At 43.0% G+C, this 18,619-nt stretch overlaps 2 protein-coding genes and 1 non-coding gene across 9 annotated transcripts in view; 1 reads left to right on the top strand and 2 right to left on the bottom strand.

Moving 5' to 3' along the window:
* Positions 1–5,524, bottom strand: part of EEF2K (eukaryotic elongation factor 2 kinase) — a 29,469-nt gene extending 23,945 nt beyond the window's left edge. For 3 of the 7 annotated variants that reach the window (XM_015643174.3, XM_015643173.3, XM_015643180.3), the window contains exon 1: positions 2,182–2,315. The gene's annotated coding sequence lies outside the window, so the exon portion shown is untranslated. Of the gene's footprint in view, positions 1–1,235; positions 1,372–2,181; positions 2,316–5,376 lie in introns of those variants that run through there. The other 4 variants (XM_015643176.1, XM_015643179.1, XM_015643178.3 and 1 more) reach the window with 3 other exon arrangements.
* Positions 5,525–6,402: 878 nt separating this feature from the next.
* TRNAL-UAG lies at positions 6,403–6,484 on the top strand. The gene has a single exon. It is a non-coding gene; the product is annotated as a tRNA-Leu (tRNA).
* Positions 6,485–7,477: 993 nt separating this feature from the next.
* LOC107210956 (putative short-chain dehydrogenase/reductase family 42E member 2) lies at positions 7,478–18,215 on the bottom strand. Its single transcript, XM_015642365.2, has 12 exons — positions 18,061–18,215; positions 17,282–17,669; positions 16,668–16,763; positions 15,617–15,674; positions 14,874–14,992; positions 13,715–13,790; positions 12,182–12,264; positions 11,313–11,450; positions 10,268–10,333; positions 9,541–9,604; positions 8,824–8,897; positions 7,478–8,242 (listed from the first exon to the last, which is right to left on the bottom strand). Exons 2-12 carry the CDS (start codon positions 17,501–17,503, stop codon positions 7,994–7,996), a joined length of 1,245 nt encoding a protein of 414 aa, XP_015497851.1. The 5' UTR covers positions 17,504–17,669; positions 18,061–18,215; the 3' UTR covers positions 7,478–7,993.
* Positions 18,216–18,619: the final 404 nt, after the last annotated feature.

The raw sequence follows: 18,619 nt of genomic DNA, 5'->3' as shown, positions 1-18,619 counted from the left end.
AGCACAGAAGTTGTACTATATAGGAATTTCTGTTACTACTGCTATTGTGTTTTGATCATTTAATCTTTAATATCCATTACAGAAGCGTTCCTAAGGCTAAACAATAAGGAGAGTGAGACTGCACTGAAGCAAGCCTACCAGCCTGCACTATCACACACAACCTGTAATTTTAACTACCCACTCCAACTCACTTAGAAAATTTATTCAATTTTTTATGAACCTAGTACTATGTAATTCAAAATGCAGATAATTTAAAATACAGTTCTTAATCTGCTCTAGTCTGTATTAATTTTTATTTTTCCAATGCCTGTTTCAAGTACCTTTCCTTCTCTTGTCTTTATATCCAAGAACCACATGACCAGGAGGGACAGGTGAGTCGCAAGGACAGCATGCAAATATGTGAACACAGATAAACAGCAGGGAAAATTCACATCACAGGGCTCTTAGAGCATGATTTGTTTCTTACAGGTGTCTATTGTTACAAAGCACTGCTGGGTGCAGTGAGACTTGACCAAGATTCTAGAGTGGTCTCAGCTTATAAATCTGCTTTAATTTTTCCCAAAGAGCTGAGTGATAAGAATGCTCCAGTCAGCAAAAGAAGGGACAACTGCAGCATCTCCATTTGTTTCTAATTCACTCTTTCAACTCAGACACAGCCCCCTGCAACTCTTAAACACAGGACAGGGGGCAGGAAATGCAGGAAGTCCCAGCTTGTCTTGTGGAGAAGCATTAAAACAAGCATGACCCAGCTGTCCCTGGTATAATACTAAATCCCTTTTGGTTTAATACCACATCAGTTAAAGCCATTTAACAGGATACCTGTAAGAGTAACAAACAGTTTTTTCTTAAAAGAGAGAAGTCACCTTTCAGATTAACATTCTTTTAAAGTACAGATTCAAAATTTAACCTAAGTGTGATAAACACCTGTACAGACTATGCACCTTAAAAAGTATTATCACCTTTATGAGCTACAGGCCCAAAGCTACATAAACTTGTCCAGAACAACCTTACTAGCTATGTTAATGTCCTGTAGCACATTACAGAACTGCTGTGCTTTCCAAATACCCAACTGACCCCTACAAAGCAAATGTCTATTCTCATCTGCACCACACACTGCAAGAAAACAGGTTCAGTGACTCTAGGTAAGAGCTGTGATAAAAAAAAAAAACAAGAAAAAAACCCCAAAACCCAGAGATCTCTCAACTCACTGTCTATCTTTGAAAATGTTGTCTTACCAAAGACAGATTTCCAATGAGAAGCCTTTAACACAAGTCCCTTCCAGTGTATCACTACTGCAAACACCATGACACAAATTCCATTCAGTCTGCCTGCAAGCACAGCTGGTATAATCATGGTATCAGTCTGAGTGTTAGAGAGCAACCATGCAAAATTCATGAAGCAAAGGGATGAGTTCAGCTGCACCAACTCAGAGGAAGCATTTGAGACAAAACCCTGTGCAAGGAAACACAGCATGGCTTCAAATACACAAATGGTTTTTAGAGCTGCAGACAGTGAGGCACAAGAACAACCCTTCCAAGTCAAGTCCACCCTGCTGCCAAGCACGCAAATAAACACAACACTAAGAGTATCCAAAACACGAGGCTTGAAAAGGACAGAAAAGGAACTTCCAAGATAACTTTAAAATATCCTTTCATTGCTATTAATAGATCTGTCATTTCAACTGGCTTTAAATACTCCACACAATTATCTATCGCTGACTTTTTGTAAGCATTTGCTAAGTACCCCACGTTGTTAATTAACTCCATGCTTTATGCGCATTGAGGTATTTGAAGAATTCTCCAAACACGAACCGTCCTGGAGCAGTCCCAAGCTGTCAGGGTGGATTCAGCCACGGTCAGCCCCATATACAGCAGCTGTTTCACGGTCACAGACAGCACTTGGCACTTTTAAACAGCGTAGGCAACAAATTATGCGCACTGTGATGGAAACATGAATGGACGAAACGCCAATCTTCACGTGTGAGCGCAGCACTGCTGCCCAATACCACGAATCAGGTTATTTTCGGGCCCGCGCAGAAGCCTGCCCGTCGGCCTTTCGCAGGCTCTGACCACCCCACTGATTATCATTTTCTGCAATTAAAAACGCCCTTCCCGCCGCGGGCGGCGCTGAGGCAGCTTCCCACCGCCGCCGGGCCGGGCCCCGCACCGCGACGGCACCTACCGGGTTAGGGGAGCCCAGATCCGCCGCGCAACCCGCAACGGAGCGATCCCACAGCCGCCGGACCCTGCTCCAGCTGCCGCCCCGCCGAGGGAGGGAAGGCAAGCGGTGGGAGGAGAAGCCGCCCCGCTGAGGGGAGGGAAGAGGCGGGAGCCGGGCACTGGGGCCGCCCCTCACCGCCCGCTGTCCCGGCAAGGCACCGCCTTCCGCTCCCTCAGCGGTCCCGCCACGCCTCCTCAGAGCACAGCCCTGCTGGGACCCTGGTAGATGCTTTATTCCAGTCAGAAAACCGATAAAAATCTGAGAAGACCCCCCAACTAACCCCGTTAGCTGTTAGCGATGAGGGAATCCCGGGGCGAGTGGGGACGGGAAGGACAGCGGGTGTGCAGGTCTCCAGAGCGCTGTTCACAGGACAGCCACTCAAATTTGCTTTAATTTCTGTTCCCGTTGCATGTGGAGCGGAAAGGAGGGGGTGTCCTGGGGCAGGATCTCCCATGGGAAGCACTCACTGCACGGCAGCCCCTGAAGATCCCAGCCCCGAAGGAAAGCACCGGGAGCAAACGTGGGCAGCAACCACGGGGCCTGCCTGGGCTTCAGGATGGTCTTTTCAGCCAAATTAAATTGCGCTACTGCACATTTCCCCATAAGAAATGGCAGTATTATGTACCACATTTCACGTTCTAAAGACCATGTTTCCTCAAAGCACCCACATTTGCATTTGTCCTAAAACACTGGTTTTCTGGGTTGAAAATGCCCATGTTTAAGCTTCTCCTCAAGCTAGAATTTGTGGAAAATTTCAACAAAACTCCTTATCCTTTCATGAATTACATGGAAATTAATGTAAATAGGTTCTGGCTTAATTGTATTACTTGGCAGCCTGCAAAGAGTCTGCCTTTTTTACTGCTGTTCAATCCCTTATTCATGTAAATAATCCTCATTAGTGCTTTTTACAATGAGTAGGGGTTACAGAACTGAGACTGGAAGATATAAGTCCTTTGTGACTGACGGATGGTCTCTTGCAGCACCACAGATGGAAAAATGCACAATCCCTGTGCTCTCCGAAGAGAGCAGAAAAATACTGCTGCTGCTGAGATAATCTTCAGGAGGAAGATTACCAATATTTAATTAAAAACACATAGAGCAGATGCTCTGACTCTCTGCCAGGAAAACCCGCCATTACTTACATAAATTAAACTATCTCAGCATGGGAACTGGAGGGAGCAGCACATTTGTGCAGGAACAGCACCTGCAATTTGAGGGTACATGTAATTTTGTCACCAATTTCCAGCACCATGCTGAGGCTGCAGCCCTGGTTTGAGAATGTCAAGGAGACACTCTACTGAGTCCCCGTTTAACGCTGCTTCCTAAGGGCACATTTTTTCTCAAATTCGTGCAGAGTTTAAACTGAAGCACATTTACAACATTAGTGATTGTGCAGAAGAACTCTTGAGGTCCTATTCATCTCCAGCCGTAAAACACTGTGGTAAATATTAGCAGTTATTTATGAGCACCAGAACCTGCATCTCCTAATTTCTCACTCTCCTGTCAGCCTAGCTGAGCACCCTGAGAGCAGCACCCAGCCAGGGCTGAGGTTGGGATGATTCATGTCAGGGCCTGGGAAGAGCACAGGGTTCAGATGAATTCTGAAGGCCTAGGAGAAGCCAGATGTCTGGTTCCCACTATGTGAAAATGTGTTGATAATGGTTAAAAAATCACCACCTGCCATGGTAGGCAACTGATAATGGTGGACTACTGTAACTGGTGCAATACATGAGCACAACTGAACACGTCATGAGAGTAGCTCATTTTAAACTCAGGCAAATCATGGAACCATTAAGGTTGCAAAAGACTTCCAAGGTCAAGACCAACTTTTTACTGAATCCCACCATACCCACTAGATGGTATCATGAAGTGCCACGTCTACTTGTTTTCTGAACACTTCCAGGGATGGTGACTCCACCACTTCCCAAGGCAGCCTGTTCCAATGCGTAACCCACTTCTTTCAGTAAAGAAATTTTTCCTAATATCCAACCTGAAAACGCCCCAATGCAGTGTGCAGCCACTTCCTTTTGTCTTGTTACATGGGAGGAGAGACTGGTCCCCATGTTGCCACAACCTCCTTTCAGGGAGTTGCAGAGCCTCCTTTTCTCCAGGCTGATCATCCCCAGCTCCCTTGGCTGCTCCTCACAGGATTTACCCTCTAGACCCTTCACCAGCTCTGTTGCCCTTCTCTAAACACAAAATACTCAACATCATTTTGGACTTAAAGGAACTCCATGGCTGCCTTCTGCCATAAATCCTCATGGAGAATGTTCTGCTCTATCAGGAACATAAGTTATGTCTTCTCAAGCCATTTTTCATTCTTTTAAATAAGCCAGCTCTGCTACCCTGGTGCAAAGATGTACTTATTCCCAGATTTAAGCCTGGAGCTTCTCTTCTATTCTCTGTAACATTTTCCTAAAGGAACACTCAGTGATGATGAAACTAAAGATATGTTGAAATCAGGCATTGGCCCAGGCATGCTGTATCTTCTAGTTTTAGTTTTCTATTTATACATTATGTGTTGTATCCTTTACACTTAAAGAGTTTGATTCACTTTTTTTGTTGCTTGAAAATCTTAAAAATTAAATTTGAAATGGCAATCTAGGGATTCAGTGACTTGCAAGTCTAGTATGTTATTCTTCCATTATATTCAGCACTGCCTGTTTTTTCTTCTAAGAGCACTATAGCTTATTAAGTTTCAGTGTGCTCATTTTAAATAAGGTTCCCTTTAGAAATCATTGTTCTAGGGAACTGTGGTTTTCAAAAGGAAAAAGGAACGGACACCCCATATGATATTAACTTTCAGAGCAATTTTATTCTGCATTCATTTAAATCTGCATATTTAAAAATTGCCTTTAAATCAATCAATTTGTGCCCTCATACTCCTATGACAATCTGGTCTTACAAGCTAAATCAGGTTGGTCATAAACCTCACTCCAGTCATATGGGAGGTGCATGTAAACACACATACCTAAAACTTCCTGGAGCACCAATGCATGACTTTCTACGGGAAGAAGGGCAATGGTGGACATAATTTCTCCATATTGTTTTAATTGCATTGCATTTAGTCCTGTTCTTTTAGGTCCGTCCACAAAGTAATTATACAAATTTCTCCTGCAGGCCTCCCAGAACATGAGAATTCGTCTTTATACTCACCAGTGACCGAATCTGGCTGTGGTTGCCAAAGCCAGCTCTCTCATTGAGGTGAACAGGGCAAGCACTTGCTCACACCGTGCCCGAGCTCAGCAGCAGGTAAGCGAGGCACCGACGTGGCAGGACAACAGTCTGTGTACGGGCAGCCCCGACCATCGGCTGCCAGCGAGATAAAGGCGGCGGGCCCTCCCGTGCTGGGTGGGAATGGTTCAGCTGAGGACACTGTGCCATGCCAAGTGAGCAGCTGCCTGGGAAGGCCACCGGCCTCCCAGCGAGCTGGCAGCTCTTGGACAGCACATGTGCTCTGGTGGGCCGGAGGCGACTGCAGCAGGCAGGGAGAAGGCAGTGGGTGCCTGATACGGGGCAGGACGGACCCTCTTCCTGGCCGGGAGCTGTGTGCACACCTGCTATCGCGGCTGCGAAGGCACCAGCCAAGGGCTACCCTCGACCCAGCGTGACCACGGCACGGCCATCGCTGGGGCTGCGGATCCGCGCAGCCGGGCAGAGCCCTCCCGAGGACCAGCTGGAGCTGATCCACCACAGCAGCGACTGCTGTGGGGCACAGACCGCACGGCAGCGCCTTGCCGAGGTGCCTGTCTAGGCCTGCCGCGGACAAAAGTGCCCGAGGCGCAGCCCGACGGCCGGAGCCCCTGGAGAAGAAGGAGCCGAGGCTCAAGGTCCGGCCGAGCCCGGGAGAGGGAGCCGGAGCCCCGCTGCCAGCCCGGCCGGCGGCCGCTGGTCCGGCCGAGCGCGGGGCCACGTGCGCGGGCGGCGCCGGGCGCGGGGCAGCGGCGCCACCTGGCGGGCGCGGCGGGGACTGCGTTGGGCCGGGCCCGGCGGCGCCGCCGCAGCCGCGGGTACGGGGAGCGCCAGGCCCGGGCCGGCGGCAGTAGCGGTGTTTACGGGGCGCTGTGGGAGCCGCAGGCGGTGGGGTGCCGCGGACACGGGTGGGCAATATGCACAGATAGACAGAAAGAATGGCGGTGCTGCCCCATCAAAGAGGCCTGGCGGGCGGCTGAACAGCCAGGCGGTAGCGTGGCCGAGTGGTCTAAGGCGCTGGATTTAGGCTCCAGTCATTTCGATGGCGTGGGTTCGAATCCCACCGCTGCCAAGCTTATTTTGTCCCCGCCGCGGTGGCTCCTTTTCGCACAGCGGGAAGGCGGGAGCCGCCGGCGGGGGCGGCCCGGGGCCGGCCCGGTACGAGCGGCACTGCCCGGGCCGTGCACCGCGCTTCGCGGGCACTGCTGGGGCTGCTGGGCATTGTCGCCACAGACGTTAAAATCAATATTAGAAAGTTATGATATATGAACGAGGGAAAAGGGATTATCCACTGTGTGAATCTTTTGATTTAAGAATGAAACGAGAAACACTGTAATTTTTCAGGCGTTCTGCTTTTCCCGGCTGCTTTTGGGTTACATCAACCCGACCCTCGGGCATGGCAGGTGGGTTTTGCGGCCTGCCCTGGACTGAGGGGAGGTTCCAGTGTCCGCACCCTCTCCGGAATTCTCAAATCCATCCATGATTACTCCCTTCCAGACAACGATTTCTCAAGCTTACATCCCTAATCCTTTCCCAAACTCTCTACTGTTTGCATCTTGCTCTTGGTTGTTCCCTCTCCATGTTATAGGTTGGAAAAATGAAGATGGGAAGATTTCTCTGATAAATTCCCACCATGAGTGCTGGTTAGGAAGGAGCTGGAGCTTCCCAGACCGTGCTTTAGGTCCATTTTAGCTGAACAATAATGTGAAAAGCACATTGTTCACTTTAGCTGCTGGAGAGTTCTCAGTACAACTGCTGTACTTAAGAAATTTAGTGCCAAAAAAGATTTGTGCTTTAAGTTCAGCTGAGGAGCAACTGAACTGTGTTAGTTGTTGCCCTTAACTACAGGTGGTGAAAGAAGCTGTACAAAGATGTGTAACCCATAGTGGCAGATTCCTCTACTGTGACATAAATACACTTAATTTACTTAATAACTTCCAATTTAACTAAAATACCCAGTTTTGACCTGTGAAAAACCCTACCAGCATGTACCCACAGTTCTTCACTGGGGCAGGGCAGGGAGCAGTTCTGGGACATTGCACAGAGGCACAGCACGGAATTCAGCAATGTTTCAAGTACACTTTTATTTTCCCTCAGATGTGGTGCTAGAGCTAATTCATGAAATCACACAATGTGAAGTCTCTGTAGGCCTGGTGTGTGTTATTTGCAGTAATGTGTTGTCTGTGCCTTTGCTTGTTCCTCTGTTCTCCAAGGTAGTGAGCCATGACAGAAGCTGTGGTCAGTCTTTCTCCTTATTTCAGCCATTTTTCTTCACTAGTGAAGCACTGCAGGCTGTCTGCAGCTCTTGTTCTTTCTGCAGGTTGTCATTTACTTCAGCAATCAATTTGGAAAGTTGTTGTTTTGGTTTGAAATAGAGGCAACAGTCTTGACTCTGGTTGTGTTTCAGTGATTTGGCAATTTTTGTTTACTGTATTTTAATTTTTCAGGTCCAGCCACTCATCTGTTTTGATTTTGTTTGTAAATTTAAAAGTAGCTGCCTGTTTGTTGCACTGTGCCAATTACTGTTGTGGAGGTTAGAATGATCTGGGTAGCAATATTGTGACCGTGCAGTTTAGGCAGGTCAGTGTTGTCTTTCTTTTAAAAAATGCAAAACTGAAAGGCTAAAAAGTTTTAAAGAAAGAAGCAACAAAATTAAAATAACAATTAAAGTAAGGAAAACATTGAAGAAGAGTTGGTAATTCGAGGGTTGTTGTCTGGTTTTTATGTAGTGGTCCACAGAATCAGCAAAGTCATACTTCAGTGGGCGGTACCCCAGCTGAGCTCGTGCCTTGTCTATTCGAAATGTGTGAGTTACAGAAATGTTCTGTACCTACAGGGCAAAAGAGTCAACATACAAAAGTATGACTAAACAGGCAACTGGAACAAACTGCAAATGGTAGCAAAGACACAGTTAAAGGAAATGTAAAATACAAAAATCCCCACAACATTCTATCAATGTCCTATGGGTATTGCACACATTATTTTTAAAATTGTCTACTCAAAAGGAGATTCTTGTAAGCACAAAGAGACATTAAAAAATGCAAAGTAGAATCTGTAAACATCCACAAAAAATGTTCTGCAGATGTTCTCTTGCTTACATACTCAAAGAGGCAGATCAAAGCCATCTCGTAGTTGCCTGAAGGCCCAGCCAAGTCATACAGGATACTGACCCTTGGAAGAGAGGAGCTGAAGAAGCCTCTCCCAGATTGCAAGCATAAGCTCTTTTCAAAAATCGTGGCAACCAAGCACAGTATATTGCCTAAATGAGACACAGTGCATGTATTTGGCCTGGAAACTGGAGGCTGAAGTAGCACTGCGTGGATTTTACTTTCTTCTGACTTAAAGTCTCCCTCATATTAACATGTATGGATCCCATGGGAATTAAGGAAAGTTTACAAACATAGACTTTACCTCATTTCTGGTCAGCAGTGGGGGCAGATCAACAACTGGTCTCAGAATCGCATGAAGATGTTCCATGAATGTGGCTGCATAACAAAAGATTTGGACTTGAGGTACAAACAGTAAATTGCTTTGCCATTGTGACTGTGACATATCTCACAATGTAAATGCTCATGAAGGACAATCACAGACCTGAGAGCTCAGGGCAGCATTACTAACACCATCAGGACTACTTGCTCACAAGTTGATCTTAATTATTGTGCTTGTGGGAAAAGGGAAAAGGTTGAGTACAGATCTAGTGAAAAAGCCATGAGGCTTCATAAAAAATATGGCAACAGAGAACTCAGTTGAATTCTGTTTGATCTGCACAGAGGGGTTGATTCTGGAGAAAGCAAGACATTTACCTGTGCAGCAAAACAGATACTCCAGCATAATTCATAAAGTCATGGAATTTTACATTTTACTTTTCATATCATTAACTCCACAAAGTTATACATGTTAGGTCCTACATAAACCCTGTTTAGTGGGACTTGAATAAGAGATCATTCTGGTTTCAACATACTCCACAGAGGTGAATTTTACACTGCTGAACACTAGGTGAGCACACAGCATATTATTTTTATACATGAACATGAAAATTGTGGGCAAATAAAATAAAACAATATTATATTACAGTTAGCAATGAGAGTAGCAAGAACAGGAAAAAGAAATGGTGATAAATTATTTTACCTGATGCGTAGACTAAGCAAGTAGGAATATGTATCCATGGCTTACTGCAACCTAATCTTTCAAACTGAAAAAAGATTTAAAAAATGATGAAAAAGTGCAAAAACTTCAAACAAGTTTTGAAGTGTCAATATAGAAGATATTTATAGAAATATTTATTATTAAAACAGAAAAAAATATCATGGCTTTAGTATTTACTATTTTTAATTTTTAAGGAGATGCCAGTTAAATGTCACCCACCAACACTATGTCATTTCTGTATCTTGAAAGAAGGAAAAAAATTATAATAATTAATCTAAATGCCATGGTGTGCTGATACCTAATTTAACATCATTATATTTTGATGGTTTTGAGCCCATCATTAACAACAACGTGGTATTTTGAAAAGAATGAACAGATGAATATTTAAGACATATTTTTTTGCCCACCCAAAATGCCCATTATTCCCATCTGCATGCCCCAAAAATGAAGACAGTAACAGTTCAGGACAAGGTGCTGGTGTAGATGGTCCTTTGGTATCAAGGAAGACAGTTGCTTTAATGTAGTATTTTGGGCTTTGTCACTGTGCTAATCACACTGAAATTCAAGCAGGAATTAAACCCACATTAAGAGATTTCCACATGGAACTCTCACACCCAAAGCAAACATACAAAATGTAGCATGCACACAAAAGATGGAGTTGCATACAGTTAAAGAAATGAATGTACTTGGAGATCAGTATTGCACGTACAAGTGGAGTTAGCCATTCGAAAAGGTTGGATTTTTCTCCATCATGAATGAAGTACACCTGGCCACTCTGTTAAAGAGGTAGAGAAGAGACAAGTCAGTAAAAATAATACTGCATATATATGAACTTCTTTTTCTTTCTCTCACCCCTTATGAATAGCTTAAAAATAATACAGCAATGTCAAATATGAGTAGATGCACACGCAAGTCACCAACTCCCTGTGTGTTTCACTCAGTTGCACTGTTACATGCAGCAGAATTGGTGAACAGTGGTTTGTGTGATTAGCATGCCTTAGATTAAATGGTTTATTAGAGATGTGCCTGTTCAGAGTGGCTGTATGGGCTGTGCAGACACCACTGGAGCCAGTGCTGGATCTCACTGGTGCTGCTGGCATGTGCCCACCAGAGGGTGGGACATGTTCTGCTCTGGGTCTGGTTAAGGCTCACTGGACTCCAGAAGATTCCTGTGTAGCCAAGTCTATGTTCCTGCTTTCCTTTTGCTTTCAGGGTTTTAGAAAAAGTAGTTTAATCTACTTTGAACCCCTTTCTAATATAATCTCAGGACAATGCTTCTAGGTGATTAAAAGCCTGTATTTACAAGGAAGAAAACAGTTTTAACTGTTTTTGAAAGCAGTGAACCCAAATGAAATGTGCCTCTGTTGGCACATGATATGGGAAGAACTGACCATCACAGTTCAGAACATTAAATCTGTACAGGGGAACAGTATGAATCTGCCTAAACTTCCAGTTTCATTTCCAGTACAGCAAGCATTCTTTTATCATCTTCCAGAAATTACAAATATTGCATTTTAAAAATGCAAAGATGGAGATATTCTTACAGAACTGAATATTTAATCTCTTACACAACACCAGCAGCCAACACTGTGTCCCATCCCACATTGCTCATAGCACATTTATCAGCTGAAAACACAGTCAACAATGTAAGCTGAAGGACAATAACTAATTACTGCAGTGGTTACTATAGCAAAGGATACAGTGGCTGGATCCACTGTCAAGTGAGATCTGTAGTGGTTTTACTGTGTACTTACAGCTATGTAGTTCTTTTCAGGGGTGAGAGCTTCAGCAGCTAGAATATGAGCTTGTACAAAATTCTCTACATGTATCCAGTTCATTTTAACACTAGGGTCCGCAAAATTGAAGCTAAGTAGCCTTCTCTCAATAATCTTCTGTAGATATAAACATATATGAAACCATAACAAAATGGGTTTTAGAATGAGGTAAGGTGTACTTTCTTGTCCAGCTAAATGTAGGTTTAGCTCTACTTTAAAAATAAAATAAATAATAATTTATTATTTCCTGAAAGCTGTGTACAACTTTGTATTACACTAATTCTTTTAAAATAACTGGCTCACAGAATTCTGTAGGGATCATGTTCTAAATGTCATCTCTTGGCCCTGCAGTTTAAAAGCAAGTGAAAAAGAGTAAAATGTGAACACCTCAGCTGCTGCCCTTCAGTAACCTGTTGTACCAGAGGGTGTTTCCAGCTCTGGAATCTGCTTCACTGGACAGTGAAAGCTGTTAATAGTTGAGACTGGAAATAAGATATTTTGCTGTATCTCTTTTCATTAATATTTAAAACCATTTGGTGTAAGTTGCATGTAAACAGACATTTGAAATATCATGGATTGGCCTGAATCTTACAGTAATTAAATTATAAAGCTGGATTTTCATGTGTTTGTACTTAAAAGATTTAAAAGGCTTTTTAAATCTTTTAAAATATATCTTTGCAGATATAATGCTTGTTAAAAAACGTTATAATATCCTCAGCAGGTGATTGAATTGTTGAATTGCTACCCAATAAGATCAGTCAATTTATAATACAAGTAAGTGATGCTCCTTTCAGCTTTTTACCCATATCAAAGAAAACTCTGCTGATTAAAAAATTCAAATGACATACTGCTAGCCTTGGCAAGTGTCTCTGCTCTTCTGGTCCATAGATTCCTGGTGGGCGAAGAACACACGTATAGAGTATTCCACCTCCTAGAACATGGGATAAAATCACTCTTAAGAGACCTTCACATCTCTACATTGTAGCTTTCCTTGTATGAATCAAGGGCTGCGCCAGCAGAGCTTACTCTAAATTCATTTCACTACCTTAAAAAACAATACATACCAAAAGGTGCTGCATTAGTAGCTAGATATTAAGATGGGAGAATCAGAGCATGCAAAATAGCAAGATAAGATTCAAAGAAGTCCTACAAGCATAGTTGTGTTCTAGAAAATACCAGATATTTAAAAATCTCTTTATAATCAGTCACTTGTCCCTGTGCCAGAGCAGTAAATGAATGCGTTTGCTTTGGTGATGAGTTTGCTGAAGTGAGCAGGTTGCTCAAAAATATATTGGATAGTGGAATGAAGCCAACTAATCCCACACAAAATTATTGATGGGAAGCAGTGACCTGTTAGCAGTACAAGGCAGAGCCCAAAGGCTCCCTCAACAGCAGGTGCAGCTCCCACTGGAGTGAGATAGAAGCTCTTGACAATTTCAATGGGATCATAAAAATCAAATCTTCCCATGTACATCAGTTGGCTGCTTCATCATTGGCTAATAACTGTTCTTAATGGTACTTGTAAACATGTAAAATACTCAGTCCTGCTATGGCACAGGATCAAAATGGGATGTTTGGAACACTGACTGGTCCTATTTCATTGACAAATGCAGAACTGAGTATTGGTACTGAAATTAGGAGGGGCTTTGACATGAAGAGCTGCTAAGGAAATAAAGGGGGGAAAGAAACCCTTTACTTATTTTAAACAAAATAATTTTGTTGGGATGGAGTTCCCATAATCGTCTTTCTATCTCTTATAGCCCTCTTCAAGTATCAAGTGAAGAGTCTTTTCTGTAAGTTGTCCACAGCTAAATTTAGCTCAGTATCACTTGGTCACACAGAATCATGTTGCACTTTACATTAATTTGTTTTGCACTGGCAGTTATAGTATCTCACAGGTAAGTTTAAGTATTCAAGTGTATAACCGACTTCCTCAACATGGAAAACTTTGGGATGCACTAATAAATAATTCCAGGCTTTAGGCTCAGGTAGCTACTTCAGATTTTAATAAATAACTTGAGGGGGTGTGTGGTATGTAATAATTTAATCAGCATTTGTGTTTTACTTATGTTGCATGAGACAGTGACATTAAAGACTTATTTTTGTTTAATTTATAGCTGTCTTATTATAATTTTTCATTCACATACTGAACTTACTGCTATCATGCTAAAACCTTTTACAGACATTGTGGGAACTTAAAGAAAATTAAAAGTAATTTTAAAATGAAAATATTTTAATTTGTCAGAGGGGGTTGGTAACTTAATTTCCTAACTGCTAGGCAGTCTTGTCCTCTAAGAATTGATACAGGACACAGGATTTTGGGGAGGAACAAGAAGAGGAGGAGTAAATTCTACTATGAATTCATGCTCAGACAAAAGTACCTTCTAGTGAAGATCCATTAGCTGCTAGTACCATTTGTTCTGCAATTGATTTGGTTCTGGAATAATGGTCAACAAGCTGCAGAGGAAAAGCAAATACATTTGTATCTGTTCCTGAAATGATGGGACAGAGAGGCATCTCTATTCATTAGTTTTTACTTAGCAGATGGCAACAAATACCTCAAAATACAGAAGCTGTGGGGTATTAGGTTCGGGGTAAAACACATGAATATTTTAGGGTAAGGAAGCATTTTTGTGTATGCAAATCTGGTTAATTAATTTCAGCACATTTGAGAAGCAATAAATATATGTATGCTTTGAGTGATGCCAGGAATGTAATCGATCACTACTTTGTAATCGGGATTTCTTCTTCGGGTAACGGAAAAGTCAAAAGCCAAATTATGAAGTCGTTGCACTTGGTCTGAAGTATCCTGCTCACTTCCACGTGACATTGTCGCAGAGAAAATCTTTTTAATGACATTTTAAATAATATTCGTATTTTATCTCCATCTCTACTTCTTGAAAGACTGAGAAGTACTTGATGGAGAGAGGAGGGACACAAAAAACAGCCAGTATTCAAAGTATTCAAAGCAGCCAGAAGCCTTTTTTAATTAAATGCAATAAAACCATATAAAAATAGGCTGCTTTTGTAGATCACCTCTACTTTGAATATATATCATCCTCTAAGGGAAAACCAGAAAAATCATGTAGATAATAAATAGCTAAAGAAGCACCAAGCCATAAAACAGAATCCTCATGTCCAGATGGAATATCCCCTATATTAATGCAGCACTGTGGGAATTATTTTCCAAAATCAAGGCCTTAATAGGAAAAAACAAAATATATACTTTGATGTACATAAAACTGATGTGCCAAGGTTGTGAATAGCATCTTCAAAGAGTGTAAAGAGTTTTGTTTTTTCTTTCATAGAATCACAGAATGGTTTGGATTGAAGGGGACTTCAGCTATCATCTCATTCCAACCCCCTCTTCTTTGGGCAGGGACAACCCCAGCTAGACCAGATTGTTCAAACTCTTATCCCACCTGGCCTTTCTTGTGCCTGGATGCTTGCATCAAGTAAAACACTGTCATAAAAACTCCAGGCTTTTACAGAAACATGGAAGTAAACAGAGGAATTTGAAAATACAATGCAACAAAATACCTTGTCAATTGGGAAGTATGGTAAAGATTCCTCATCCCCGTCTTCAATAGGAAGCCCTCCAAACACCACATTCACAGAGCTGGTGTAGACCAGCCGAGGGATGTTTTGTTGTTTGCATGCTGCAGCAATGTAGAAAGTCAATTACTTTAGTGGAAAAATACATGGGAAAAAAGTTTGTGTGACTTTTTTTTTAGAAACTATCAAATCTTGAAAGAGAAAATCCTTCCATTCTGTGACTGGGTGAGTTGAAATGCAGAGCATATTGAAAGGGGAGACATCAGTGAAGAAGCAAGTGCTTTACTCTCTGGCACATCCTAAGCTGGGTGCCAGTTCTGTGCCTCAGGAGAGCTCCTCCAGCCTGCTGGGCAATCAGGACAGAAGTCCTGCTTCAAGGACTTCTGATTGATGCCCACTGCCCATGCACAGGGTGTTAGCAAACAGCTTAACTGCTACAACATACACAGGGAATTGGTTAACTCCTTACATGGATACAGATTCCAACATCAGACAAACAAGGTGTTGAAAAGCTGAAGTAGTTGAAGCACAGCACTGGCTCTCAAATCATACCTTGTGGCAGAATTGAGCATAACCCCCCCTCCTCCATGACGAGTTTCCTCATTTTCTGCCAACAATTTCAAGTACTTGGTAACAGAGTGTGCCAAAAAGGTAAACTGGCTTTCTCTAAATGGGATATGATGTTTGATATGCTGTACTAATACCCAGTAGCACAGTTAAATACCTACCATTAAGGATGAATCTTGTTCCATTAATGTTTACAGTTTCAATCTCTTTTTTATGCAACTAGGAAAAGAAAAAAAAAGTGAATTTTTTAGTAATAATACATATTCAGTTCAATAGGGGAATATTATAAATGTCCCCAAATAAACATAATTTAGTGCTTTGATTATTAAAAATGCCATTTAGACTGCTGTTTCAGACTTAAAGAAGTCTAATCATTATTTTTAAACTATACCTGTATTTTTCTTGTATTTTTTCAGACTAGTCTGCTTGAAGCAAAGAAAATTGTGGTGCTTCTAAAAATATATGTCCAGTTATTATATATCTTGTGGCAGTATGTTAAATATCTGTGTTTCAGTAGCACTTTAGTGACCAGTTGCCTCTAACCAGAGCAATTCCAATTATGCATTGCTCAGTGGCAAACAACTTTGAGTGAGCTGTTCTATTCAGACAGGGTAATTACTAAAGTTCCTCTTATTAAATAAAATAAAAAAGGGGTGTGGATATGTGTGTGTGTGTGTGTGTGTGTGTGTGCTTGTAATTATAAAACCGTGACTCAGAGTCCTACATCAAGTGCATCCGTACAGCTTTTTATTTAATGGCATACAATTAAAGACTTGAAATATTGTTATTGTTGTAATTCAGATATATGAAATAATTTATAATTTAGTTAAGGTTTTTTTCCTCCTAGTGACCTTACACCATGTGATCCATGTGAAGGTTTAGGGAAGAATTAGGATTTTGGAGGGAACCCACCTCCCATGTCCTTCCTTTTGTCTTCACAGTATTTCCAAACTTTTCAATGCCATTTCCATCTCAAACACCTTCCTTGGTGTTTGAGGTGCTGGTGGAACCTCTAAAAGTGAGGTTCTCTCTAAAGAGAGAGCTCTGCAAGCAGCCTGCTTGCAGCTGGCACTCCAGTTTGCACAGAGGAGTTTACCAAAAGACCAGGGCTATATGAAAAGATGAAAACTGTCTTGCAGTGTTACAGCATTGAAGTCTCTCACCCTCAGTGTGGGAAGTGATGCAGCAAAAACCAAAACTATGTGGACTCACCTGCTCTGTTCCTGACATTCCATATGAAGCTACGTGAAACACACAGTCAGCCCCTTCACAGGCTGCCAGTATGGCACTGTAATCCCTGATATCTGTCTGTAATACACAAGGAAAGATATTTGGACATGAAATCAAAGCTGCAGGTGAACATTTATCATACAGCGGTTTCATACAGAAGAAATCCATATATATAATCCATGTATAGAACTGTATTTGCTGTATAAGTATGCTGGGACTCAAAACTGGGCACACCTCACTACTTGCTGATAATTATACTTTTCTTCCATAAAACCCAAAGGACTTTAAAGATATTCATTAAGGTTCACAATAGACCTGTGTTTATTCTACAGGTGGTTAAACTAAGGCCTAGATTGAAGGCAGGACCCTGAGGAGTCTGGAGTGGAACTGCTCTGTGCATTACAGCTTTTGCTGGTTTCCTCATTTCAGATATACTAAAATCCACTCACCAAAACTCACGTGGGATGTTCACACAGTTAAAAAGGTTACTGAAATCTGAAATAACTGGCAATTAGGTATTTGGATTCTGTGAAAACTAGTAAGATATTATGGAAAGGAAAATGGACTAACTGTTAGGAAAATATTGTTTATCATACCTGGTTCCACACTACTCCAGTGGGAATCACCCACAAAGGCTTGTGTATGTCACACAGAACAACAGAAGCTCCTATGTTGGCGAGAGCACATCCCAGCTTGTATCCACAATAGCCACCACCTCCTGTCACCACGGCTCTCATACTGACTTTATTGAGTACTCCAGCATTTTTATCCTCTTTGAAGTCAGAGATTCGGCGATAGGGTGTTTCCACTCCACTCATTTTTGGTTTTGTGTCAATGAAACACTGCTCAGCACTACCAGATACATGTAACAATTCCTTCTACATGGTGAAAATTGCTCCACAGCACTCCTGGATGCAGACAATTACAGGGAATTTCATGTTGACAAGATCTATTCACAGCAGAAAAATCTGACTTTAATGCAGCCTGTTTAAGAGAGATAAAGACAAAAGCAAACCAAAATTTACAGTCCCCAGTTTACTGCCAAGACAGACAAGAGAGAAGTGGTATTTCCAGCTTCTTTCTAAGTACCAGCAGCTAAACATAAATTAAGAATACACTATGTTGTTATCACTGGCAGTGCTGGAGTTGAGATAGATGAGGATTTCAGGAGGGAAGAGGGATGCCTGATCCTTACGTTACAACTTTAGAAGGTGTATCAGAGAACAAGGCTATCAAATCCCTCGCTTTCGAGGGGAACTCAAATAAAATAGCTGCTATATTATAGAAAAGGTTAATAACTGCATTAAGAAAAAAGTAATAGCGAATCACTTATTTCCTGAACATGGAGGTTCTTGCCCTTCCAGGGGTTCCTCACCGGCAGTGAGGAGGCGCATTTCAGAGGCTGTGGCTATCGACTCCCTCCGACACCCCGTCCCTGTCCCGGCCGTAATTAAACATTCAAAGCTACCCGAGCCCCGCCGGAGCTCTCTGCATCTCACTTGCAAATCGGCCTGGCGGCAGCGCAGGGACTCGTGCTCGGGCCGGGTCCCGGCCGTGTCCCGGCCTCGGGCGGCTCCCGCGGGCGGCGCCGTTGGGGTCGTTGGGTCCGCGGGGCGGCCGCGGGCGGCGGCTGCGGGAGCCGCTCCGGGCAGGAGCTCCCGGCCCGGCCCGGCCCGGCCAACAGCGTCTGCAGCAGCCCCGCCGGGGCTCCGCAGCATCTCTGACATCCCACCGCACCCCCAGGCTCCCACAGCACCCCTTGGTCCCACTCATCTGGCTGCAGATTTGGGATTGCACAGCTGAGATATTGCTCATCCCATAGCATCCCTGGGATTCTGCTTATCATACAGCATCCTTATAGCCCACACCATCCTAGGGATTCCACGGCATGTCCTGGTATTCCTGGGTTGCCAGAGCATCCCTGGGATCCCAGA

This window comes from Parus major, chromosome 14 (assembly GCF_001522545.3).
Source record: "Parus major isolate Abel chromosome 14, Parus_major1.1, whole genome shotgun sequence".
Taxonomy (NCBI): Eukaryota; Metazoa; Chordata; class Aves; order Passeriformes; family Paridae; genus Parus; species Parus major.
Note: the sequence above shows the minus strand (reverse complement) of the source record. Positions and strands in the feature narration are given on the sequence as shown.